Source organism: Centropristis striata, chromosome 12 (genome assembly GCF_030273125.1).
Source record: "Centropristis striata isolate RG_2023a ecotype Rhode Island chromosome 12, C.striata_1.0, whole genome shotgun sequence".
Classification (NCBI taxonomy): domain Eukaryota; kingdom Metazoa; phylum Chordata; class Actinopteri; order Perciformes; family Serranidae; genus Centropristis; species Centropristis striata.
In genome coordinates this window covers 24,013,377-24,040,184 of record NC_081528.1, presented here as the reverse complement: position 1 = coordinate 24,040,184, position 26,808 = coordinate 24,013,377, and the positions used below count along the sequence as shown (strand labels likewise).

At 38.6% G+C, this 26,808-nt stretch overlaps 2 protein-coding genes and 1 long non-coding RNA gene across 3 annotated transcripts; 2 read left to right on the top strand and 1 right to left on the bottom strand.

The window, feature by feature from the left end:
• The first annotated feature begins 774 nt into the window (after positions 1 to 774).
• LOC131981399 (G protein-regulated inducer of neurite outgrowth 1) lies at positions 775 to 3,771 on the top strand. Its single transcript, XM_059345672.1, has 2 exons — positions 775 to 1,097; positions 1,561 to 3,771. Exon 2 carries the CDS (start codon positions 1,591 to 1,593, stop codon positions 3,769 to 3,771), a length of 2,181 nt encoding a protein of 726 aa, XP_059201655.1. The 5' UTR covers positions 775 to 1,097; positions 1,561 to 1,590.
• A 2,221-nt stretch (positions 3,772 to 5,992) lies between these two features.
• Positions 5,993 to 21,667, bottom strand: cdhr2 (cadherin related family member 2). The gene is made up of 30 exons (XM_059345489.1): positions 21,610 to 21,667; positions 21,456 to 21,515; positions 21,209 to 21,345; positions 21,054 to 21,104; positions 20,876 to 20,965; positions 20,634 to 20,723; positions 20,419 to 20,538; positions 19,337 to 19,483; positions 19,055 to 19,130; positions 18,856 to 18,965; positions 16,913 to 17,134; positions 16,620 to 16,769; positions 16,332 to 16,493; positions 16,170 to 16,231; positions 15,820 to 16,063; positions 13,449 to 13,688; positions 13,272 to 13,341; positions 12,613 to 13,194; positions 12,431 to 12,502; positions 12,183 to 12,232; positions 11,928 to 12,082; positions 10,639 to 10,735; positions 10,468 to 10,556; positions 10,282 to 10,353; positions 9,842 to 9,977; positions 8,949 to 9,070; positions 8,712 to 8,825; positions 8,536 to 8,619; positions 7,827 to 7,884; positions 5,993 to 6,995 (listed from the first exon to the last, which is right to left on the bottom strand). The coding sequence occupies exons 1-30, from the start codon at positions 21,665 to 21,667 to the stop codon at positions 6,840 to 6,842; spliced, it is 3,876 nt and encodes a 1,291-aa protein (XP_059201472.1). The 3' UTR covers positions 5,993 to 6,839.
• LOC131981271 (uncharacterized) lies at positions 13,561 to 17,684 on the top strand. Its single transcript, XR_009395293.1, has 3 exons — positions 13,561 to 13,630; positions 16,922 to 17,043; positions 17,416 to 17,684. It is a non-coding gene; the product is annotated as an uncharacterized LOC131981271 (long non-coding RNA).
• Positions 21,668 to 26,808: the final 5,141 nt, after the last annotated feature.

The following is a 26,808-nucleotide window of genomic DNA, read 5'->3' as shown; positions in this document are numbered from 1 at the left end:
TTGGTGGAGGCCTTTGAATTAATGGTGAGACTACTTCTGTCAGTACACAGTGTTCCGGCCAAGCTTGCAGCCCACCGGTACAGTAAAATCAAGAAAGGGGGAAGATTCTTAAAAAATGAGAGAAATGAAAACATCCTCAGTCCCACACAATTACTCGCGTGGCGTGCAGAATTACAGAAGCTCTGAAGAAATATGTGTTGCAGCAGAGCGGAGAGAGTGGAGGGAGTATGAAAGACGTGGTGGTTTACAAGTGTGTGTTTGTGTGGGAGGCAGCTCTTCTTCCTCCAGGCTCCTTCAGCTCATATCCCCCGCTGCCTTTCATGTGCTTTTTGCAGCACAACAGCACTCACATTTGCTAATATTTCACAAATTTCCTGCACAAAACCAGAGTGTGCATTGCTTCTCTGGTCCTGTAATAAGCCTGATGATCTGCCTCCACAATTTATATTGAGGAAGTGCCCTTTTTTATCTTTTCAGCCTGCTTTTATTTTTTACTCCCACTGCACATTTTTTCCAGTGGTCAAATAAATGTGGCCTTGACAGACACACACATTGCTGTCTTATGTTAAAGTAGCAATCAATTATTAATAGGAGAAATCCCTTATCTGCATACTTCACCCTCCCTCCAGAGCTGAGAATCTGTAGTGATATGAAAGCTTTCATCTCCAATTTTTTTTGCATCCTGTTTAAAAAAAAGAAAAAAAAAGAAGAAGCCAGTTCACTAATTCACAGTGCACACAGTTTGCCATTGTGTTGCTATGAGAACCTGCAGTTAATTACTATGATTTACTCATGATTAAAGAGCTGAAGAGAGATTTTGTCATTACATTACCACTCACTGCCAGAACCCGACGGTGGTTTCCAGGGAAACTGGAAAATGTGAAGCTTTTCAATAGACACAGCCACAGCTTAAAGAGCGAGGATTGCCTAAGATAGATTCTTCTAGAGACAAACCTGTAGCCACTGCAATCACTATCAATCAACAAGGGAGATATACGGACAGATGTGGGTCTCGATCAGCTGGGAGATTTTGCGATGTTTGCCCCAAATGTGAGACAGAGTTATGGAGAGACTTCACACTGACTTGGACTGCTGAGGTATGTCCGTGACTCGTGATTTCTTGCAATTTGTTTCATCCTGTTTGTTTTATAGTTAGACATTAACAAGTGCTCTGGATTCTGGATGTGCATCACTTTTGTGTTGTGTGTTTGTGAGGTTTGTGTGATTATGGATGAAAACAGAGTTTGAATATGTGCATTTTTAGGGTAGATCTGTAAAGAGTAAAGTGAAAAATATAGTCTAAAAACGGCAGTTTTTAATGTGTTTAAAAATAATAAATATCCAAGATTACAGAGTCTTATATTATAAAATAAGCATGTGAATAATTTTCATCAATGCTGTAACTTGATTGCACGTCAGGGTTTGCATAGCTGACATCGATATCGCATGACAGAATATTTTTATCATAAAAACAAACCCTTTCATTTCATCGTCTGCTCTTGTTGTCATAGTTACCGGTAACAATTTGTACAAACAGTGTGTCGGTGCTGTGCCCTGCAGGTACTTCAACCACTTTAATGCAGAGACAAAATGGGAAGTCTGAAGGACGAGATGAGAGGTCTCAGAGAGGAGCACAAGCCTTGTGAGAAGACAGATGATGGAGAGCGTCCAGGCGGCTCAGATGGCGGCACAGAGTGTGAGGGACCTCAGATAAACACGAGTCAAGAGTCAACAACTCATCAGCCAAAACTTCACACAAATGCCAGCTACGTTGAAGAGGGACACGAGAATGAGAAATCCAAAGACGAAGCGCTTTCTGAAAAAGGCTCGACGCAGACTGACGCCATCCTACTGACACAACAACCTGCAGATGATGGAACAACAGCAGCAACACACAACGACTCGACCATCTCTCATCAGCCCCTGAGTGATGGAGATGGAGATGGAGATGGAGATGGAGATGGTGAAGTTCAAAGGGAGACATCTCAGGATAAAAACATGGGTCATGAGAAAGAAGAAGATGGAGGCGTTAATAATATATATTTCCCCGTGCCAGCGACTCCAGGCCCCTCAGACCCATGTTCCCCAGCACCTTCCGGCTTGCACCACATGCGCACTCAGGTCAGCCTGGAGGTGGTCCAGTGTCGCTCTGCAGCCACCAGCCCTATGACCCCTCCTGAGGGCGGCCACTCCTTTATCTTCCCAAGCTCTTTTGGGAAGTCTGGTACTATTGGTACTGGCACCAAAGATGCTGCGGTAGGTCAGGTTCAGGTGGAGTTCTGCTCCGTGGCCACATCCCCCATGACCCCAAAGACGCCCTCGACCACGGCTTTCCCAGAGCTTATCGGGAGAGAGACGGTACAGAAAGAGGAGAAAGGTAAGGAGACTGAATGCCGGAAGGAGAGTGGTCAGCAAGAGAGTTCCCCTGTGACAAAAAGTCAAGAAGAGGCTGTGTCAGAGATAGCCGGAGCTTTGAAATCTACCACATCAAAGGAGCAGAGTGAGGGCTTCGGTTCAAGCACATCTCCAGGGAGCTCCGGCAGCTGCCCTGCTGACAGGTTAAAAGATCCACAAGTAACTCTGGAGGATGGTAATCATCAGTGTAAGCAGCAGAGGATGGGAAGTATGGATCAAGACATTACAATCCTGGTGACCCACCATGGCAACAATGACGACGAAGAGGACGAGAATGCCATTGAGACAGAGATGGTCAAAATAGATGAAAATGAGGAGCTAAGAGAGAGTGATGGAAAGAGGGAGGATGGAAAGGAAGCTGATGCCCCTAATGCACAAGACACCTCACACACAAACCCTCCACAAAATAAATCCTCGGTTTCTACCTGTGACAAACCAAAAACAGAAAATTCAGAGGTGAAAGAAAGCAAAGATGCATGTCAAGAGTTGAGGGATGTAACGAAGCCTCCTGTCCCTGAATCTCCAGCTCCGTTCGGCTGCCACAACATCCGCACACAGGTGAGCCTGGAGGTGGTGCAGTGCCAGTCTGTGGCTACCAGCCCCATGACTCCTCCTGAAGGGGACCAGGCCTTCTACTTCCCCAGCTCTGTGGGGAGCAGCAGCGGCGTAGGCACAGACACTAAAGAGTTTCGCTCTGTCGCCACGGCACCCATGACCCCGAGAACGCCCACTGTGACTGTTTTTCCTGAGGTCAGGAAGGATATAATCGTTGAGGACAAGATAGTGGAGGAGGAAGAGGAGAAAAAGGAGCAGCCAGTGGTGGAGGACAAAGAAGAGGAAAAAGTGAACAAAGAGGAAAAAGTGAACGAAGAGGAAAAAGTGAAGAAAGAGGAAAAAGTGAAGGATGAGGAAAAAGTGAACGAAGAGGAAAAAGTGAGCGAAGAGAAAAAGGTGGAATCGGCTGATGAGGACACGAAGGAGGAAGTGAACTCTAAATGTGAGGAGCCGGTGCAGGAGGTGAGCTGGGATGAAAAGGGCATGACGTGGGAGGTGTACGGGGCGGTGGTGGAGGTGGCCGTGCTGGGCTCGGCCATCCAGAAACACCTGGAGAAGCAGGTGAAGAAGCAGAAGCCCTCCATGCCTCCACCTCCGCCGCTCAACCCCTCGGCCATGCCCCTCTCGCCAGAGGCCATCCAGGGGGGGTCGGGCTCAGGGTCAGGTTCGGGTAAGGGCCGGGCGGGGAAGAGGGGGGAGCGGGGCGGGGAGGTGAGCCGACGCAGGAGGAACCCCTTCCGTCAGCTGATGGAGAACATGCAGCAGCCGCACTGCTGCTCCAGAGCTCACACCGCGGAGTGACACGAGCGTCGTGTTGAGAAAAAACAGCAGCAGGTCGGAGGAGAGAAAAACCTGGGTTGTGAAAAATCACATGATTAATGTCTCTGTGATACACTGATATTCTTCAGCGTGACATTGTGAGCCGATCACCTCCTTACAAGAGACAAGAAAGCACAATAGCATTTAATATACAACTTCTACCATGGAGCATTGAGTCAGCCATACAAGATGGGACTTCTTTCTTTCCTTTTGGACTTCCATATTTCCATGTTTGGAAAACTGAGGGTGATATTTCAATGCCATCGTTAGCGCTTCTCCTTTAATGTTTTTCACCGAGACCATTGAGTCGCTGTTGATGCTTTTTATTAATGCACCTCAGACAATAAGAAGCCATGGCTTCCTTCTCCTACAAGCTTAGAGACATGATGACAGAGTGACAGCGACAGTTTTGGATTGTGACTTAGATAACACTTTATAATAACCATCATTAATAAATGGTATATCAATATTTAATTAAAAATGAAGTTAATAGCTTTTTTTAGTGGTTCACCAAAAATGTCATCAAAATTGAAATTATTAGTCAAGCTGCATTTATTTTATTCGATTTTATATCGTAAATAAAACATATAATGTGGCAGAAATCATGTAAGTCAATGCTTTATGAACAACAAATTAATCCTTAACTTATTATTATTCTCAGAATTAGTTGCAACTTTAAAATATCCGTCCAAAATGATGTTTACAGTCAGCAAAAAGAAAAAGGTTGAAGCACATAACTAATAATGTTAGCTAATTATAAGTCATTCTAAAATATTATTTAGCAGTTTATTGTTGCTCACATATATAATCATTTTCAAGTTTTTTTCTAAAGTCAAATAATTAACTAAAGTTTAATTAGCTATGATAAATTCATAGTATTAATAATATTATGATGAAGTGATTTATGGCCCAGTGGTGAGGTCATTTGGTTTGGATTGTATGGAAGTTAAAGCTGATCTAAATGTTGTGTTTGTGTGAGAGGAGTCCCTATCATTAGTGAAGGCTTTTGTAAGTCTTATATTCTGCTTTTAGATTTCGCACAATGCTTTGAATTGTTTGTTTTGTGAAAAATATAAAAATGTACAAAATACGAGCACAATCGACCCGATATGAGGGTATTTTTAGCCATTACTACTTACTGTATTTTACCGCCATGATTAGTGATTCAGTTGTAAATTCTGTGATGAAACTTATTTTAAATGTGCTTTAATTCCAAAGTTGATACAGTGATGTTGGTATTCATATGTTAACTTCAAGTAGGATCCAGTCCATGTTTGGAGTAATTGATTTTATTCACAGATTGCACTTGTGATACATTCATTTAGATGTCAGTAAACAGTGAAATCATCTTTTTCACCCGCTGCTTGTAGTCACACTGCATGTAGTTTTATTTCAGCAACAAATCCAAAGCAAACACTGACAAATTAAACATGCAGAAGGTTTCACCTTTTGGCTGATGTGCAGTCATAAATAAGTTCATTCATACACTGACATTATGCAATATTTTTAATCTTTTTGGATTTTTCTTTCTAGTAGCATCATCTGCAACAAAAATTAACTTTGTGTGTTGACATGACATATAATACAGTTTATTTCAAAGCAAACCAAACAGTTTTTAAACCGTCGCTTAATATATTAACACAAATAAAGTGATTCACATGTGCAACAAACAATTGTTTTGCTTACTTTTCTCATGCTTTTGTCCAATTTTTCATTTTAAGGTTAATGTAAAAACTTTTTTTTTAAAGAAGAGTTAAACATTTCGAGAAATACGCTTATTTGCAAGAGAGGGTTTATACCTTTGTTCTAGTTTCTGCACTATTTATACTATTACTAATCCTATTTGTATATCAGTCTTTTTCCTGTATACCTCCACAGTGAATGAAGAATCCAAAAAAATAGAGTAAATCACTGATGAACTGAAGCAAATGGGTGCTGTTTAACAAAAGCAAAACCATATAAAAACATAAATGTATAAACTCTCACATAACCAATGCAGTAAAATTCAAGTCTCATTCATCCAGTTATACTCACTACTTTCAAGACACAGGCATTTTCACTAAAATATCGACATTTAACCCTCCTGTTATGTTGCGGGTCAAATTGACCCCTTTCAATGTTTAAAAATATTTTAAAAATATCGTAAAAAGTAATTTTTTTCATAAATGAAAAAATTTAAAAATGTAAAATAACATTTAGAAAAAAATCAATTTCATGTAAAACCATTGTATTTTATATGTAGGTCTTTCTAATGTACATTAAAAAAAGTTTTAACATGCATTTTTTATGAAAAAAGAGTGAATTATCCTCATTGAACCATGATCTGTGAGAAGTAAAGAAAACCACTGCACTAAATATTGATTGAAATGGTTAGTAATGGAGTTATTAATGAAATATAAACAATGTCTATTGGGATTTTTTAAGTTTATGACACTTTTGGATAATTCAACATGCCTCGGGTCATTGCTGTTCCTGAAAAAAACGAACATAACAGGAGAGTTAAAAGTAGCAGTGCACAGAAATCAATGTGTTTTTCAAGGATGGCCCCATTTTCTTCGATTCATCAATAATTTGATCTGTTTTTGGATTCCCTGTCCACCATGAAGGAATACATTTCTCTCAACAATTCAGCAAATAAGGGGTCAGTATGTGTACAACTTTTACATTTGAAGCAGTGATCATATTACTTCTCTCTGTCTCTGACTGTGCAAGAAATCCAATAAGCACATTTCCCAAAATGTCACACTGTTCCTTTCACTGTTTGACATTCAATAACCAAATTCCGCAAGCTCAATACACAACACGGCTGATATTGTTTTCACATCTCATCTTTTGGTTTTGTTTTCCCTTGAACTGAATATTTAGACGAAGCAAATTTTTAGGTGCCGTGAATCTGGTCCACAGCATCAATAATACATTACTATTGGTCACAACATGAGAATACGTGAAGACGCGAGGACTGCATCCAACACCATCAAAGTGAGAAAATTTGGTGAGCCTGATTAACAGAGAAGCAACATAATGTCCATGTGAGGCCTCGGCTCTCTCCCTCACAGGTCTGTAGTGCTGAACGCAGGGTTGTCGTAACCAGCGCGAGGGTTGCCAGAGTTCTTCTTCTGGCCCCGCTGGGCCAGCGCTGCACCCAGGGGCTCAATGTACTTTGGTGGGCCGCTGTCATCATCCTCCTCCTCCTCCTGGATCATGTGCTGACGAGGGACAGGAGAGTGTTATAATTAGACCTCATTCTAATCAGTACCAAGGTTAGTATAGTTAACGAAAACTAACAAAATGACGAAAACTAGAATTGAAAAAACATTTTTGTGAACTGAAATAAAAATAAAAATGAGAGTTTTTTAAAAAACGATAACTAACTGAAACTGTATTGTGAGGTTACGAAACTAACTAAAATTACAGTGAAAATGTCCTTCGTTTTCGTCTTTGTCAACTTTTTTCAGACGTAAACCTTTTTGGTTGATATGAAATCTATTTCATCTATTTGGTTTTTCTGACTTAATAAATTATTGGGGCTGAGATGGATCAGACAAAGGGAAAAAAGGCAACATTCATTACGACAAATACCCCATTACAAAAAAACTAAAACTAATAAAATTAAACTAAAACTACGCATTTTCCCAAAAATAAAAACGAATTAAAACTAGCAAACTCTACTAATTAAAACTAACTGAATTTAAAAACAAAAACTGACAACGAAATTAAAACTAAAACTAATGAAAAATCCAAAACTATTATAACCTTGATCAGTACAAATGAAAATGTGAGTTTAAGAAGAGACAGGTGAAAAGAGGCAAACTCTAAACTATCACCGGGAAACTTCCACTTTTGGTTACTTATATTAAGAAAATTACTTTTGTATTACAGCTTTTCTGACATTTTATATTTAAATATGCAAATGAGGCATTCTTTATCGGTGAGACAAACCAATCTTAATGTGGATTTGGAGTGTTTTCTTTCCTCTAGTCTGGTAATAGCAAAAGTAAAAGTTGCCTGTTATGTCTCGTCTTAAAATGTGAACTCACCATAGGGTTTTCCTTCACCGAAACGCTCATATCCTCACTGTAGTCCAGGGAGTTAAGGCTGTTTTGGAAAAAGAAAAACATAAAAAAAAAAATTGGTAAATAATAAAATAATGCGTATAATATATAAGTAATAATACGTTTAAAAATATGTAAATAAATAAACAAATAGAATATATAAATTATTATTTTAAAAAATGTAATAAAAAACAAGACATTAATAATTACATTGCTAATTAAAATAAGAACACATTTTCTGCAAATATGTATTATTTTCTTGTCAACTATCTCTCAAACCCTTATTGATTAATATTCAATATTACTTAAATTATTTGTATTTTTATTGATTTACATCTGAGCTACAACATTAAAGTGCAGCCCACATGTTTGTTTGTGAATTAATTATAATAATCCTGTAATATAATAAATAAAGTATCAGTATGTTATATTTGTAACAGATTCTTTGCTCAGTTTAGTTTTCTCAGAAGTAATCTGTTTTTCTCTCAAATCAGTGTTGTTTTTATTTATTTAAATAAATGTCACAGGTCAACACTGGGAGCAGAAAGCCAAATCTCTGTCACAACATGCCGTCGTGAGCACACTGTGACAAAATGTTCACCTGGAAACAATCCCAGTTTATAGAATGAGGTCATGTGTCACCTTCTGATCACTGCTCGTACCAACAGATGGCGGATGGAGGTTATTCTTTTACCTGACTTTGTCCACGTCGGAGCTCTCATCGTCCATGTCCAGGACCATGGTCGTGTCGATGTTGAGGTTGAGAACAGGGTTAGCTCTGTTAGCAAATAACAACACACAAAGGAAGACAAACGTGTTATATTTCATGTCGTTTAATCATTTATCTTGATAATGCTGTTGTCTCCTCACCCCTCCATGGTGTACTTGTTGGTTCCAGGCACCACAGGACCACTTTTCTGGTTGTCAGAAGTCACCATGGACGCAGAGTTCATGGCTTTGGCCGCCTTCAGCTTCCTCCTGTAGCTGTAGTGTGAAGTGAGTGGATTAGTGAACAGGCACAGCTGAGGCTCTAACATCAATACTGGTTCATGGATATTTGTTCTGTCCAATCATGTCCCTAACTTTATTCTAAAACCCCTTTCTTACTTTCTGCGAGTGCACATCAGTGAAGTGGTGAGGACAGCCAGCACGATGAGGAGGCCTGCCAGCATCCCCAGCAGCGCGAACGTCCAAGGGTCATTTTTCGGTTCTATCACTTCAACCGCCCCCTGAAACACAGGTACGGATTAAATCTTTAGTGAGTGATTGTATCTGTAGAACTATGAGGTTTCATTTCCAAAAAATTTCAAAAAATTCTAGGAATATGAATACTTTTTCCACCACTAAATGATGTTATATGGCACTAATGGGCCTCATGCAATAATTAATGGGCCTCATGCAACAATTTTTCTTCATTTTTCTTTCAGGAGAAATAAAAAAAATCCTTGAGCATCCATATCTACCTTTAACCAGGTATCCTGAATGAGAATCCTACTTGATCCTCATTGTTTATTAGCATGTATAACACCATTTTACAAATATATTATTGTATTATTATTATTATTTGGTGCATTTATGTGAGCAGTGTTTTAATGTTATCCAGGTAGGGCTCATTTTAACTATTTAATACACTGTTATGTGATTTAATTTACAAATATGCATTGTCATTTTTTCATGTTAAATCTCGACCTGAAAAGTAACTAAAGCTGTCACCTAAATGTAGTGGAGTAAAAACTACAATATTTGCCTCTAAAGTGGTGGTGAAGTAGAGGTATAAAGTTACATATGTGGAAATACTCAAGTAAAGTAAAAGTACCTCAAAATTTTACTTAAGAACAATGTAAATGTACTTAGTTACATTCCACCACTGATTACAGTACAATGGGAGGTGGATAGCTTATGGAGGATAACTTTGGCCTGAAATTGTTCTTTAATAAAGTTGAAAAAAGCATCACTTAGCAGAAAAGGGAAAATAAAACTCAAAAACTGCTCATACTTACAATGTCTGCGAGGCCTAGTGCTATTAGCGGACCTCTGTTTTCAGGATCAGAGATAACTAATTCCACTTCAACAGGGGTCATAGCAGTCCCGTTGTTGTAGACAAAATATGCCTCGACAATAGTCTTCACTACAGCCCTGAGGGAAGAATACAACTTAATTACACACTAAAAACCTAAATTTTCTTTTTTTCTGTTTGTTTTTAATCTCAAATCAGAATCCTCCTATGTATCATCCACAAGTATCAGTATATACAGTATTCTATCCTCAACAATATGGTTGTTTAAAGGGACACTGGCACCATCTAGTGGACAACAGTCTATGAAAGCTGAAGATTATTTTGAAAAGTAGACACAAACCAATCATGTATGATCTTTTTCTCTATTCACACACTGTTTCATTTATTTTGATTACATTTAAGAGATGATGTTAAAAAACTTGCCTGGTTGTTTCAGGTTCTTTAGACATGATTTCACCAATATTAACATTAGCCTTGGTGGCAAATTGGAGCGCACTGAAAATGTAGAGATCAGAGAAAATTTCTGTGTTAACTAAATGAAAAATATTAAATTCCTGGTCATCAGACACAAATTTTTACAAAAACACAGTGTAGAATGGAGAGAAGTACCCTTGGATTTCATTGATTTTTTTTTCAACCTCATCTCGAGAATCTCGAAATGCAAGCTCCACTTTATACGATACATCAATTTTGAAAATCTGCAAAACAAAAAGAACAAAGGTTCTAAAACAGGCTGAAGTCAGCACGGACAGGAAAACGCTTCACTGCAGCTGCACTCACCTCCATCACAGTGCTGGTGTAGAGGCCGCCGGAGTCGATTGCATTTACCGTCACCAAATACTTCCCTTTCTCTGACATATCAAGCCCCCCGGTAGTTCTGTGACAAAAGGGAAAATCATGGGTGCAAATATGGACAAATTACAATGCAGCGGATCCCCTTGCACATGAAAAGCCCAGCCAGACTGGATGAGAAACATTGTGATAATTTTCACTCTCTTTGTAGTCATTGTGGCAGTTTTGTGTCTCTTTTTAGTTTACATTGCCTCTTATGCAGTCATTCTGTATTTCTTTGTGGTTTTCTTTTTAGTTTTTTTGTGTTCATTTTTGACCTCTTCGTAGTTGTTTTGCGTCTCTTTGAGGTTATTTCCAACCTCTTTGTGGTCGTTTTAAGTCTCTTTCCGGCAGTCTTGCACCTCTGTAGTTGTTTTGAGCCTCTTTGTGGTCATTTTTCATCTCTTTGTGGTTATTTTCAACCTCTCTGTGGTCTTTTTTAGTCTCTTCCTGGCAGTTTTGCACCTTTGTAGTTGTTTTGAGCCTCTTTGTAGTTGTTTTGAGCCTTTTTGTGGCCATGTTGAGTCTCTTAGAGGTTATTTTCAACCTCTTTTGGTCATTTTTTGTCTTTTTCTGGTAGTTTTGCACCTTTGTAGTTGTTTTGGATTGTCTTTGTAGTTGTTTCAAGCCTTTTTTTGGCCATTTTGCATCTCTTGGTGATTATTTTCAACTTATTTGTGATCGTTTTTAGTCTCTTTCTGGCAGTTTTGTACCCTTGTAGTTGTTTTAAGTCTCTTTGTCGTCTTTATGAGTGTCTTTGTGATCATTTTGAACCTTTTATGTAGTTATTTTGAGTCACTTTCTTGCCATTTTGTTTATCTTTGTAGTTGTTTTAGGACCTTTAAGTCTCTTTTAGGGGGTTTTGAGCCTCTCTGTGGTAATTTTGAGTCTCTTTGTGGTCATTTTGTGTTTCTTTGTGGTTGTTGTTGGGCTCGTTTTGAGTCTCTTTTAGTGGGTTTTGAGCCTCTCTGTGGTCGTTTTGTAGCTTTTTGTACTTGTTTTCAGTCCATGGATGTTTTGCATCCTCTTGTACTTGTTTGATTGACTTTTCAACAAAAAATATTAACAGTCACTTCTGGTACAGGGGCCCTTCTGACCCTTTGGCCCCTGGACCTGCACCCAGGAAATCCATTCAAAAATGAATGCAGCAGTAACATCAACGCTTGTATGAAAATCCAAACACATATTGAGAATATAATGAGCAATGGCATTGTGATGCTGATGAAGGACGTACTTACTGAATAATTCCAACATAAGTGTCGCCTTGCTGCGTGCTGACGGGAGCCTCAAACAGCATATTCATGGTTTTTATTTCATTGTTGGTATATTGAAATTCAACCTTTGTTACTTTAAATTCAATCTGCCTATTTGGTTCAGAGTCACGGTCTGTGGCCTGAAAGTAGAAAGAGATACAAGCAAGAGCATGTTGAGATCATGTCACATTTCCTTTTAACAAGCTGAAATCATGTCAGCTATTTTAGTTTCATACTCACGGTGACTCTTGCGACTGATGTCCCCTTACTTGCACTTTCTGACACCACAACTGCAAACAAAAGAAAGAAAATCAGCATTGAACTCGATAGCACTTTCATAAAAAGGACCAAAAGGATAAACTTTTTTGCATTTTTTTTCACATTTGTTCAAAAGGAAAGTTTATTTATTGAAATTACTTAAATGTTCAGATGAGTATTTTTCATACAGTAGAAAAGCATGGACTACAGTTTTAAACAGTTACACTCACCAGAAACAACATCTGAGATAATGAATTGTGGAGCGTTGTCATTTATGTCCTCAATGTTGATCACCATTTGTCCTAAAGAAAAATGTAAAGTGACATGAGATGTGTGCATATTTGACATATGATTTCAGGCTTTTACTTGATGCTTTGTTCTTGTGTTATCTGTACAAAAACCCAGTACTGACCTGGTGTGACACTGTTGTTCTCTCCCTTCTCTGTGTATTCATCCACCACCTGAGCTTCAATCACCACCTGGTCACATTTTTCGTAATCCACTGTCTCCTCCGGGTTGAGTCTGACTTCCCCAGTCGGCTCCAGGGTAAACCAGCTGCAGGGTGTCAGCGAGCTGTTGCATCTGCACTTCATGGATTCTAGCTCGTAGACCAGTGAGTGGTTTCCATCTAGGTCGTGTGCTGTAAAGTTCCCAACAGGCCAGCTGATGGTGGTGTTCTCTTTTACTTTCACAGGGGCAATTGGTTTGAACTCTGGCCTCTCATCATTTACGTCCAACACCTCCACATCCACCGTCACTTGAGCTGTAAAATCGTCCGTATCTGCTACCTCTACCTGCAGTTTGAATTGCTTGGGTGCACGTTCATAGTCCAGCTCAATGTCACGGTCCACGCTGATGTTTCCACTGTAACCCCTGTCTGCTGCAAAGGTGCGAATCCCGAAGCTGCCAAAGCCTCCTTCAACGCTGAAAGTAAGGCGGTTAAATTCTGTCGTTTGGTCAAAATCTTCAGCCACAACGGAACCCACGAAGGCACCTGATTGGATGGAAACATATAATTAAAATCGAGCCAAGCAGTTATGAACACTTTGCCTTGCGAAGTTAAATCCTGACCTTTTTCTCCTTCTTTGACTGAGAATTTGTAAGAGGAGGCTTCAAAATGTGGTTTGTTGTCGTTGATATCCTGGGATGCATCAAAAGAAAACATTGACAGTTATTATTCTCACCAGGAGTTTCAGCTTCAGTAGGAGCACAGCCCCAATACATTACCACAAACTGCTGAAGACTTACATCGACATTAATGGTAACTGTGACCATGGTGGACAAGGGGGGATGACCCTTGTCAGTAGCGGTTACATTGAGCACAATCTTCCCATCCAGCTTTGGGTCCAGAGCCTCACGATCAAGCTCTCCTCTGTTCGTTAACACACCGGTGTTAGGGTCGATGGTGAAGTTATCACTGAACTGGCTTGGTAAGATTGCAAACACTATTTGGCTGTTTTCTGTATCAGGGTCATCTGTATCAGTAGCCTGTCCAAATGAGAACATTTAGAAGTTAAGAAACTGCATTTCATACTCAGTATTGCAAGTACACTGCATTGCCAAAAGTGCATAATCTCCTGAGAAAGACATGTGGGCGCTCATATGTGACATCTCAGCCCGTTCTCATTTCCCAACACACATCACATATCAGGACCCTTTAGCGTCACTTTTTAACATACTGAGTAGCCCCAAATGTATGATGCTCCACTATGTTCACAGTTTTAGAGATGTTGGTCACGTAAATTAAGTTATGGAAGTTAAGTGCACAATGTATAGAAAACAAACAAAATGGTGTATTTTTGTAGGCCAACCTAGAAGTAGCATCTCCATGGGGTCTACTGAGAATTCGCCTATGGGATTTTTGCATTGGATTTTGGATCATTGCAGAAAATAAACTCTGTGGCAAGCACATGTTTCTGATACTTACACGTTTTGTTCAGCAGGATAATCTTCACCAATTAACACTACTTTTATGATGTTAGAATCGGTAATGCAGCTAACGTTATGCTAGAGTGAACTACGCCACAGTGACATGACTTAAATGTAACAGCCGTTATCCATAAGACGATCTCCATCAAGCTAACCATGGGTTTTGACAAGCTAGCGAATCCATTGACATCCGTGTCCGGTGTGATGACGTTTAATATCCCGACAACCACTGTAGTCTCATTTAGCCACTTGTTAGCAACCGTCTTTTTAAGGACATGCCAAAATTCACAAGAGGGGTTATTTTAAGATAAGAACAAAAACGCAAACATCTCTTAAGCTTGTGTTAACCACAAGCCTTATTTCAGGCATCTAACCAAAAACCCATTCAAAATCCTCATTGAGTTTGAGAGGTTAGACCCCAGGGCGCTAACATGCTAACTTAGGCCCCATTTACACGAGGACGCTTGCGGGTAAAAACGACAAAATACTTTATAGGAAGTGCCTTTCATATAGACGATGAGGGCGTTTTTGGGGCTTAAAATCGCAAAAATGTGAAACCACCCTCCAGAGTTTAAAACTGTAATCCGCTCCGCCGTAGCGTGTCCGTCTACACTGCAAAGACGCAAAACTCTGCTCAGATCTGCTCATGTCGCGTATGCGTTTACATCACATACAGCAGTGTTCAAAATAATAGCAGTCCAATGTGACTAACCAGATTAATCCAGGTTTTTAGTATACACACACCCCTTTCAACTAATTGCCTAATTGCACAGCCTTAAGAGCGTGCACATCACGAATGCTGGGTCTTGTATGTTTTCTGAGAATCTACTGCACCTACTGGTACCTTGTTTGCCATGTAGCAATAAAAAATATACTAAAAACCTGGATTAGGGGCGTCCGGGTGGCTCACACTGGTAGAGCGCTTACCATTAAGGCTGAGTCCTTGCTGCAGCAGAGCCGGGTTCAAATCCGGCCTGAGCTCCCTTTGCCGCATATTCTCCCCTCTGTCACCCCCTTTCTATCTGTCACTTTCAATAAAAAGCATGAAAAATACCCAAAAAATTATCTTTAAATAAATAAAAACCTGGATTAATCTGGTTAGTCACATTGGACTGCTATTATATTGAACACTACTGTACATGCGCCAGTACAGGAAAATAAACAAACATGTCGCGTCGGACCTTCAAGCTGCTCTGGCAGCTCTAATAAACTTACAGGAGTCTTTCCACCAAATGTACAGGATATGTACAGATAGTATTACTGAACAGAGAAGGATCTGTATTTACCTCTATCAAATTTTGGATGCACCAATTCGTCGGAGGCGAGCCAGACGGCTTTTGACAAGATCTGGGAGATCTAGTGGATGGTGGGATAACTTTGTGGAAGGAGTAGCTGATAAAAATGTGTGGCGTGAAAACTTCTGCATGCCCAAAGATGCTTTTATCGCTTCAAGTGATGCCGCCTGGCATGCATACAATCAAATTCTACACACTTTAGCGTCACCATATGCACGCAGATTTCCTCCCGAAAATGCTTGGCTAAACGCGGAATAAAAAGTGAAGACGCAACGCCACTTTTGCGTCTTCATTTCAGACCGTCATCATGTAAACCTAGCCTTTTAATAACTGTGGCACACTATATAAGCCAGGTTAACTGTTTGAAAGTCATATGTCATTTATAGTTTTCCCACCTGTATCTTAAGTTTAAGTTCTTCACCCTCTTTCACAAACTCTTGGTAAGATTCTCGGTTAATGACTGGAGGCTGGTCGTTGATGTCAGTCAGGGTGATCTCCAGTACTGTGTTGCCAGGCTTGTTGTCTGTGTCTCTGGCTTCCAGAGTTGCTGAATACAGAGCTCTGACCTCACGATCCAACAGAGTTTCATTTTTCACGTAAACTGAACCCGTATACTTCTCCACGTCAAAATACAGACGTCTGAAACAGAGATACAGACTTTTCAGTGGTGTTGTATCAGTTATCATAACAGTAAACGAAGCACAGCTTCTGCATACAAGAAAATAGAGTAACTTGTTTGGCATACATGCTGTCTGGAAGAAGCTTGTAGGTGATGTTGCCTTCATCCATCGTGTCAGGATCCTCTGCCTGGGAAAAAAGAAAGTTTGCTCCTTTAAGTGATATTCAATTGCTTCTGAGATGTGAACTCAAACTGTATATGTAGGAATCTAGATGGTAAAGGACTTACAGTAATATTATCCAATATTGTCCCAACAGGAGAGTGCTCAGGCACCGTCAACTTATACGTGTCCTGTGCAAACACAGGGCTGTTGTCATTGTCGTCCTTGATGTTGATTGTAACCGTAGCAGTGGAGCGGAGCGTGGTATCTTCTTCATCCACAGCAATGACCTACACCATAACACAAGCATAGGTCAGTGCTTTAAGAATTACAAAACTGAAAACCATAAGATGAAATATGTTATGAATATTATCATCACAGACGCATAAGCTATTTGTTTTGTTTTTTTATCTTACTTGTAGAACCATTTGGTTTGTTATTTCAAAATCCAGTTCCTGGGGCTGCTTGACCATAAGCTGAACGATGCTGTCTGACGTGGTAAATGGAGGTTCCACAGAAAACACGTCCTTGTCAGCCCCTTCCAGGGTTAGTTTAGTTTTGGAAAACTGTGAAAAACCAAGAAAAATGATTTATGCTTGATCACAGTGAATTCTGTTTGTTTTTAAGCAAACCGGGGCAACCCAGAGGACCTTGAATGTCAAGACGTTGTTACTTACTATACAGGAAAAACATCGTCCTTTATTCTTACCCTATCCAGATCTCTGACTGTCATGTTGATGAAAACAGAGCCCAACGAGTGTTCAAGAACCTCTGCTGTGAAGTGGCTCTCCCTCACACAGGAGAGCTCGTCTTCCTCATCTCCACACTTGTAAAACTCTGGTGGGTTGTCATTGATGTCGACGATCTCGATCTGCACATTTGCTTCGGCACTGGCATAGATCCCATGGATATTTAGTTTGGACTCAGTAGCCTAAAAAAAATAACATTTGCCACAATACATTTTTTAAATTAAATATGATTCTCAAGGCTTCAAATGTATATTTCATAGTCTGCAGTAGGCTTCTTTCTTTACTTTGGTGTTCACTGGTTCTGACATAAATTAAGTTATGTTCAGGAGCAAGGATCTGTGTAGTTCTCATCCAATTTCCTGTGCCTGTGTCCCTTTACAGGTGTGTCTAACCTTTTTCTCATAATTCTCCCTCACAACCCCCCTTTCTTGCTCCCTCGCCTCCTTCTCTTTCATTCGAGGAGTCACAGGAGGGGCGATGAAGCAATGAAGCCTTTTCAAGATGCTGCCCCCATGCTGAGCATCACTCCCTTGGTGCCTTGCCAAGACACTTCCATTCGACCTTGTGCTCCACCTTTTTTTCATTAGAGAAGCCGACATCTGATGACTGTACCTCCTGTCTCTTGAATGTGTTCTTCGAGGTTACAGGACACTCCTAAAATGGGTCTACTTTTCAGCTTCATTTTGATGCAAAACACAGCTGTTCTCTGTGCCGTATGGATCTATATGGGCTTGGAAAGCTATGAAAAGAATGGCAAAGTTGTTTTTTTAACATATTTAATATATGGGGGGGAAACTGTGGGATATTAACACTCAGTATGTCTAATGTTACGTGTGCAGTGCATTTATTCACTAAGTCATATGTCCAATCCATATATCCAGGCTAACTACATTTCAACTACAAGTTTACCTGAGGAATTTTGACAAGATGTACTTGTGTTGTGGCGGAATATGGAAATAAATCAGAAAGATGCAGTATCGTGTTAACACAAGGCTAACATTAGTTAACTGCTACCATGAAACCCTAACACAATGCTAGCTAAAACTATTAGATTTAAGCATATCATATGATTATTTTAGCACTTTATGTCTACCAGAAAGGACTAGTTGGCTGTTAGCAAGCTAATGCGGCTATATGTTAGCAAGCTAAGGCACTTAGACACTGCAAAGTTTTCTGTATTCACATTGTACTACAACAAGATTTACATAGTGTAAAAATGCTTAATCTTATCTTACAGAAATGTTGTTGGCCTGAAACTAACTTTGGATAATTGTGACAATATGTACTGCATACGTAAGTTAATGTTAAATATACTGAGGTTTAGGATCACATCGTTTTCCCCATTGTAATGTCTCACTTCTGTAAACAGCTGTATCCATTGTCCTTTTAAAAGTTCGGTTTTTTGGTTTGTCCGATTTTTAAAACTCGGTTAGGCCTATAGGTTCATTGTTGGTAGTGCATAAGCACAGATCAGCTTTAAGAAATGTTTTGTTGTTTGCTAACAGACCAAATTGTCAAGGAGGCTCCTTCATTTAATACAAAGTCAATGGAGAGCTTATTTTGGTTACTCTGGTTCCCTTCCTCTTGTTTTCTGTAACCAGAGAAGCTGGCTAGTTAGCTAGCTAGTTGTTAATTAAGCCATGTTTTTAATGCTACACCAGCTGCAGAAAATGAGCCCAACAGTCGATCTTATGGTCTCTCCACCTCCTATAGGCTATTCCTCGAACTCTGGAACTTCCTTAAAATAATGGTAATGAGTGTGAAAAATAAAATCAAAGCGATGGAAAAAAATGGAATAAAAGTGTGTTTGTTAATGTATAGACAGATACAGGTGCAAAGTAAAAGCACATGCAGAGGAGGAAACTGGTGTAGGCTATTACTGAAGAAAGAAAAAAAACTGTACCTTTACAGTCAGGTCAACAACGTTACCAATAGCTTCTCTGTCAATATTTGACGATACAGTTATGATGCCTTCAGCTGGTGAGATTTCAAACAGGCCCTCTGCTGAAGAATCTGTGAAGCAATATAGAAAAAACCAAATCATCTTTTAGTTACTCATTCTGTGCAAACAGCAAATTGTTCTTAAAGTTAATGAGGCTCACTTTTAATGCTGAAGATAATTTCATCATTGATATCTGTGTCCTGGTCTATGGCTGTCACTGTAAACACAGACGTGCCCTAGACAAGGAAAAAAATATATATATTTTCCGAACCACAAGCAGCATTTTCACACAACTCAAAGTTATTTGACACCATGGGTTTCCAGCAGCTTTATCACACAAAAATTCACGTTAAAGCCTGGGCTCTCAATTTGAAATTTAACATCAGGCCTATTGGCACATTTACCCATGCAGTACTCCAAATTAAAATGCATTAGCACTCACCAGTGGAGACATCTCCTGAACTCTTCCTACGTAGGGAAGACCAACAAAGATTGGGTCGAGGTCGGGGACATCCACAACCGTGACAAAAGAAAAAGCAGTGCTGGAGTAGAATTTGGGTTCATCAAAATGACAATGGCCTCCACCATCCTGTTAACGGATACACAAGGTTGTTAAAATTCAATAGTATAAAATCATCAGGAAAATCTATCAACACATTTAGTAGTACAATCACTGAGTATTAGACAGAATGAATTGTGACATGAAATATTTTTTTGGCCTGTTCAAATACCCTTTTTTAAAAACTGTATCAAGATCATAGTCAATATTAAATAAATGTCTTTGTGGAAACATTTTGCCTTATGTTTACAAAAGAATAGTAATTTTTATACCTTGAAGCACCTTAAACTTGTCATATTATGGTTAAAGTAAATCTACATTAAAAAAAATAATGTTAGTGGGTAAAAACAGCTGAATACAATGCTCAACAGCACATACTGTACAGTGGTGTCTCTGTGACATCACCCAGTGGTTTGTGGACTACGGTTTTGAATTCTTAAGTTTGGCCTTCTGCCCAACATCTTGTCTTTTTTAATAGGAAGTGACCATATTTGGGCAAGAGATTGTATCTGTGGAGGATGTTTGTGACGTTATCAGCTAGGTGCAAGTTGTGCAACTATAAATTAAAATGAACAACCAACTCCTTGGAGTGTCTTTCAGTACAACTGAACAAGTCTTATTTGAGCAACCAAAATGCTTCAAATGCCTTTAAATGACTAGATTTACTTCCTGTGAAAGGGTCAAAGGTCTAGAACCCACACAGCAAGCCTTCATAGCAACTTGTTAATCACAACTTGTCATTACCAAATGATTATCATTTTATATTGATACCATAAACTAATTGGGAATACATTTACTGAGGTAAAAAAAATATTAAGTGAGATTTCACATAGACTTCTATATTGGCACTGGCTTCCCTTTTCAGACCTCTTAATTACACACTAACCAGCCACTTTATCGGCTAAAAAGGTGTGCCTAATAAAGTGGCCGGTAACTATTATGTCAAACTATTGCAAAGTACTTACAGATGCGATGATCTTCAGTCGATAGAAAGTGCTCTGTGTAAAATTCAGTGTTCCATTTAACTTGACTTCACCAGTATTGGACACAATGCTAAAACGATCAAATCCATTGCTTGGAGTAACCTAGAAAATAAAGCATAAATTATGCTTTAATAAAGTTTATTGATCAGATCAGAAAATGGTATCAGTCAAGCACATGATTTACAAAGGAAGCTTACTTCCTGAATGCTGTATTGAACAGCACCAGCAGTTCCACTGTCATCATCAGAGGCCTGTGCTTTGAACAGAGACGTGCCTACGGTTGTATTCTGGTGAATTTAATCGGGATAAAACAACAACATAAAATAAATGCTTAAAAAATGAAAATTTAAACACACAACTGTCTCTAAGTGTTAACAACTTTGTAAGCAAGTTTTTTTTTTTACATCATTATGGATTGGATAAATGTATTTTGACTTACTTCCAAGACCTGAACATCATATGGAGCATTCTGGAAAATGGGTTGGTTGTCGTTGGCATCTAATATTATGATAGTTAGTCTTCCTGGGATCTGAAAAATATTAAATGGTGTACTCTATGAATCGAATTAACAATGTTTTATGAAAAGGATTATAAGCACTAACTAAAATGTCACTTACAGTATTGAGACCATCAGAGACAGTAACATGAAGAATTATGATATTTGTTGTCTGGGAAGAAAAATGGAAAACAAATTCCATAATTGCTCAAACACATACAGAATAAAAATGACAAACTGTTAAATACTAAAAAGTATCTACTTTCACCACCATACCTCTCTATCTAATGGTCTAATGACAGATATGTTTCCAGTGTTTGTCTCAACTTGGAATGGAGAATTGACATCAGTGATTGAATAAGTCAGTGGGTCATTTTCTTTATCTGTTGCGTTTATAGTAAACGCATAGGTATCTATGAAAAAAACATAAAAGGAACATATAAATGTGCAAGGTATTTGTTGAGGTATAATGTCACAAAGGTAATTAGAAACAGTTTTCATTATTTCACACACACATATATACCCTTAGGGATGTCTTCACAGACTTGGTAAACCGATTGCTGGATTGTAGGACTGGTATTTGCTGTAGAAAACACAATATGTTGAGTGGTGACGGAAAGACATAATGACAAAATTATAATAAAATGAAATTAAAATTAAATGAACTGAGTACTCACCACTGGTTAAGCCCAACAGTAGGCACAACAGTAACATACTATGTGTGATCCCCTTCATGTCTGCAATGAAAAGACAATCTAATAGAGCTGATACAGTTCAGTCATTTTATTCAATAAACAGGCAATTAGTTTGCAAGTAGTTTTTATAAACAATGAATCGTCAATTATCAATCAAAAAGACTTCAGGAGAATAATGGTTGATGGTTCTTAGAGGTTGTACTTGACTATGACTAGTTCACACTACATGACCTGTAGTCAGATCTCTGGAGTGTTCACACTGCACTTGTGATCAGAAGTCTTAAAGCCATGTTCACACTACATGACTGACTGGTGACAGAGGAGGTTGCGTTAGACTTTTCTGATGCCCGGACAGGTTCATAAGAATTCCGTCATCATCTATTAATATCCATTATTTTCATTTTTTAAAATGATATAATTAAATATTTAATTGAATTAATTATTTATTTTTTAAATAATGAATATGAAGAAAATCTTACAGCTTATATAGCTTACAGCTACAGCTATATACACAGGGGAGAGACAGCGATTGTTTTGTTTTTACCACACCAAAATGCCTAAAAATAATAAACAGAGAAGAGGTGAAACAAGCTTGTCCATTGTTCACTGCACCGAACCCGTGTTTCAACACCATCACAACTACTGTTTTTTTTTTTTTAAAACTTCAGACAATCCACTGCCATGACATTTTGCAATTGTATGCTACTAGCTTACAGTAGTTAGCTGCAGTTTCATAAGTTTATAACGCTGCTGTTCCAGCTCCACACATAGAGTGCCAAAAGGTAATGTTATGCACTGCAGCTCCAACAGTGTGGAGCTGTTAATATCAGAACAACGCTCCGGCGATGTGAAGAAGATATTTACGAGCACACAAACCGACCAATGCGTTAGCTAAAGCCAGCGTGACAACAAGGTTTTGCTCGTATGATGCAGAAAGACTACACAATATATAATTAATATGCACACGCCACCTGCTGGACAGTGGTGTGAATTGCTTTATTCAGGCTAACTCACCCCAGTTTTCTAATATTTCAAAACGACATTCAAGGCATTCATTAGCAACGAAAAACTTTCAGGTTCATTAATTTGTCTCATTTATCTATACAATATATGGTGAAAGATAAAACCCTTGATATTAATAGAAAAACGATTTACCTCTCTTGGTAATATAGCTTTTTAATTTAATGTAGATGTATGATGCAACCTCATGTATTCAGTTTTGGAACTGGACAAAAGCACAGATGACTGCTCCTGCCCTGATTTCTATGGGATGGAATTTAACCTAGGTACATGGCCATACCCAAATTAGCAATATCACAGCAGGTGTTTTCACCACCTGCTGTGATATTGCTAAGTCCTAACATGTTGGAAAGTTTTATTACAGAGACAGCAGAGCACTGTCAGCTTTTTGCCCTGTGTGATTTCCTTTTTGATACACATAAAGACCTGCTTCATGAAAAATGATTGGAAAATATGTTTCATCATGTTCTCCGATGTAATCAAGAACGAGTACAGTAGTAATGTGAAACATCTAAATAAAACATGAGCAACACCAGAGAGCAGAACCCCTTAATTTCACAGAGGTAAAGTTGATCTACAAGAGGCCAAAAGCAAGTAGAACATTTGTACGCTCTCTCGGTCTGATTTTACATAAGATTCATTTTTTAAATTTGAAGTAAACCTTTATTAAAGGAAGTATATTTTAATGAGTCTGTTTTTATAAAAAAAAAGATTATGGCTACTTTGATCTTTTTGTAAGGGTTTTACAACTAGTTCCACTGTTTCTACTTTGTGTAAAGACAAAAAATAAAAATTTTCATTAAAAAATAATTTAATCTGATAATATGGGACTTTAGAGGATGAATCACTGATATATCCATGCTTATGAAAATTGTTTATTTAAATATGTATCTACTAAAAAGACATGTATAGACTCTAAATGTTCCCTACAGTATAGTACAAGGCGGTCGATTAGGCAAAGCAGCGTGGATTTCCTCTTCCTTTTCCTTTTTTCATTGTTAAAACATTTAAGTACAAATACATTTAACCAACATTCACCATGCTATGTGTTAATTAAGACACCACACAAAAACTTTGAAAAAGGTCAATCTAATTTAAAATGTAGCAGTCAGACTTACCTGATGACACTGGCAGAGGAGCCGCTCCCATACTGATGTCTGGAAGAGACCTTTGCCTCTTGTTCTTCCTTGTGGTTATCGGCTTGGTGTTGTAAATATAAATGAGTAACATGGACAATAATGGCACAGCCCATATGACGGCAGTAAACCTCCTCCTGGTCTATGTTTGTTTAATAAAACATCCAAAAGCATTGTAGTGAAGAGAAAAAGATCAAACTATCCACCTGTTTTTGCTCTCACACATGGCAACATAATAGCTGGTTAATGAGGGACAGAACCAAGCAAACGCCTCACCCCACCATTGGCCAGCCAGCCCAGTCCCCAGTGATACATGGCATCGTGCCATACTGGGTCACCAGTTCCCGTACCCAAACCCAGAAGGTCTTTTGTTTCAATGGATGCCTTTCTAAAATGTGTCTCATCAGAATCAATCAGTGGACCAATGTCTTTTTCAGAATGCACAGATCCATGTTCCTCCCTAATGAGCTCTTCCCAAAAAGCCCCCTCGCTTCCAGCCTGCCCTCCTAATTAAAGGCCACAACACAAAGGATTATCTTCTCTTCTACCCACTGGATTTATTCATTATCAGATATTTGCTTCAAAACAAAAGCAGGCCCCACACCTCTTTACTCAGGCAGAAAATATTCAACAGTGTATTTTTTTTGCTAGTTGCTGGTGTTTAGAACCTGCTCTGTAGAAGTACATCAATCAAAAATCAAAACATCAAATCAAAATTTGATTTATCCCTGAGGGGAAATTCAGTGAGTCTGGTAGAATCTCTTTTAGAACGAGACAGCCTGATGGCTGTAGGAGAGAAGGATCTTTTGAATCTTTCCATCCAGCAGCGGAGAGAGAGGACACTGCTGTTTTTTTGGTCCATAAAGGTTTTGTGTAGTGGATGATCTGGGTATTTCAGGATGGCCTCGAACATCTTGACAGGTCATCTCTCCACCACCTCCTCCAGTGTGTCCAACCTGGCTCCAACCACAGAACCAGCTCTTTAGACCAGTCTGTCCAACCGCCTTGCATCTCTGTGTGTGATGCTGCCTCCCCAGCAGACTGCAGCATAAAACAACACACTACCACCACAGACTGATAAAACATCTGCAACATCTTACTACAGATGTCCAGAGATCTGAGCTTCCTTAAGAAAAAGAGGCAGCTCTGCCCCTTTTTGTACAGAGTGTCTGTGTTTAGGGACCAGTCCAACTTATTATCTAGGCATACACCTAGATTCTTCCTAGATAGCCCCTCTTTTGGTGTTTTTGGTGGTCTTTATAATGGTGGTACATAGAAACACAGTTGAAAAGCATGTATTCACATGCATACAATAAATTAAGGTGTGTATTTTATTTTCCCTACATTTTTTATGGTTAGAATGGTCTCTAGAAGTACATGGATACATATTTTGAAAGCCACACAATACATTTTAGTTGTCTACAGTGTATTTTTTTTGCACGTTTGGTGTTTAAAATTGAGTCTGTAGTATGGAGGGACATGAAATCCAACTTGGAAAACCTAACATGTATGCAATACATGTTATGTACAGTGTATTTTTTATTTTTCGGTGCTCAAATTGAGTCTTGAGAGCATGGAGATACATGAATAGAAAAGCCAAGCATGTGATAAATGTTCAACAGATTCCTAAAATTAGATGTTTTTAAATAGATGAAAAAATATAGCCTTCTCATTGTAAAATAATAAGCTGTTATACTAACTGCACTTAAGAGAAAGATTTGCCTTTTTTTAAAGGTTTATACATGTTTTAACAAGTGCATATAGATTCATGCTGAGAGTGACATGACTAAAAACAACATTATGATTTTGTGATTTGTTTAATTAACCTATAATGTGTCAGACGGTAAAAGGGTCATCCTGGGTCAGATAGGCTTTCCTAAGTATAATAAGCTCAGTGTGTGTGATGCAAATCATTTAGTTGGTTGAACAGAATGTGTGAGCTTTTAAAGTGGTAAACAACCACAGGTGTGTGTCAGTAAACCACATGAATATCACTCACATAAGGAAGGTCAGTCTGATTTTTGATGACAGACATCCCAGAAATCTGTTCCTACAATCTCATCCAACTAGACTTTGGTTTATGATTGACAGTACTGAACACAACAGTGCCACTCCTGACCCCACAATAAAGATATACAAATCTATCTGGGAACGTCGCCCGAGCAATTCCAGTAAACAGAAACATAAATCTGAAAGAAAAAATCTAACTTGACCGAATGACTGAATGATCCAAGGGTTAGTTGGGGTGTTGTCTTTCCGCACAGACAAGATGATAAAATAGGTTCTGATAAGTCATGACGCACACTGGCTCATGGATTAGGAATTATAATGTTGTGATGAGAATGACTAAATGCTGTAATTAACTATAGCAGGTTACTGAAGCATTAAAAATTTAACTTAATATCCATTTCCTTAGGATTGAGGTCTCTGACTTTCTGAGGAAATAATTGAGATCCTTCAATATCTGAACAACTGCTCACAAGAATGTCAATAAATTAAAAGTCTAACATGGGTTGAAATCAAATATGTCAACTGATTCCTCATAAAGACATTAATCAGTCAATCAATCTAATTAATTAATGAGGTCACCACACAGTCATAACCAACCAAAACAGATAGCCTATAATAGTAATATATAACTGAGGAGCAGAAGTGAAATGTACAATCAAACCTGTACTGAGGCATAATTTTACAGAATTTAATAATAATTGTATTTACTTTACTGCTACTTTATACTTCCAGTACAACTCAGAGGAAATCTATTGCTTTTGGCCCTACTTCATTTTTCTGACAGCTATGTTTGGTTGCTATGTAGATAAAGATTTCACATGTGTTTATGAACCAAACCTCAAACTTAAACCTACCTCTATTATCTACAACAGTATAATGATGTTTAGGATTTACAACATATTTATGAGAAGACAAAAATAGCCTATAGGCTATATAATGATGTAACACTCATTTTTTATAGGACATTCTTGACTAAGCATGGCTGGAAATAGGTTTCGTACTTGTTTAACTTAAT

Bases quoted from the DNA above. Each gene is read 5' to 3' on its own strand.
- LOC131981399 (XM_059345672.1), top strand. From the start codon at position 1,591: ATGGGAAGTCTGAAGGACGAGATGAGAGGTCTCAGAGAGGAGCACAAG.
- cdhr2 (XM_059345489.1), bottom strand. From the start codon at position 21,667: ATGAAGGGGATCACACATAGTATGTTACTGTTGTGCCTACTGTTGGGC. The intron at 20,724-20,875 runs GTAAGTCAAAAT...TAAATTCACCAG, and splicing joins ATGATGTTCAGGTCTTGGAA to AATACAACCGTAGGCACGTC. The intron at 16,064-16,169 runs GTATGCCAAACA...TCTCTGTTTCAG, and splicing joins AAGCTTCTTCCAGACAGCAT to ACGTCTGTATTTTGACGTGG.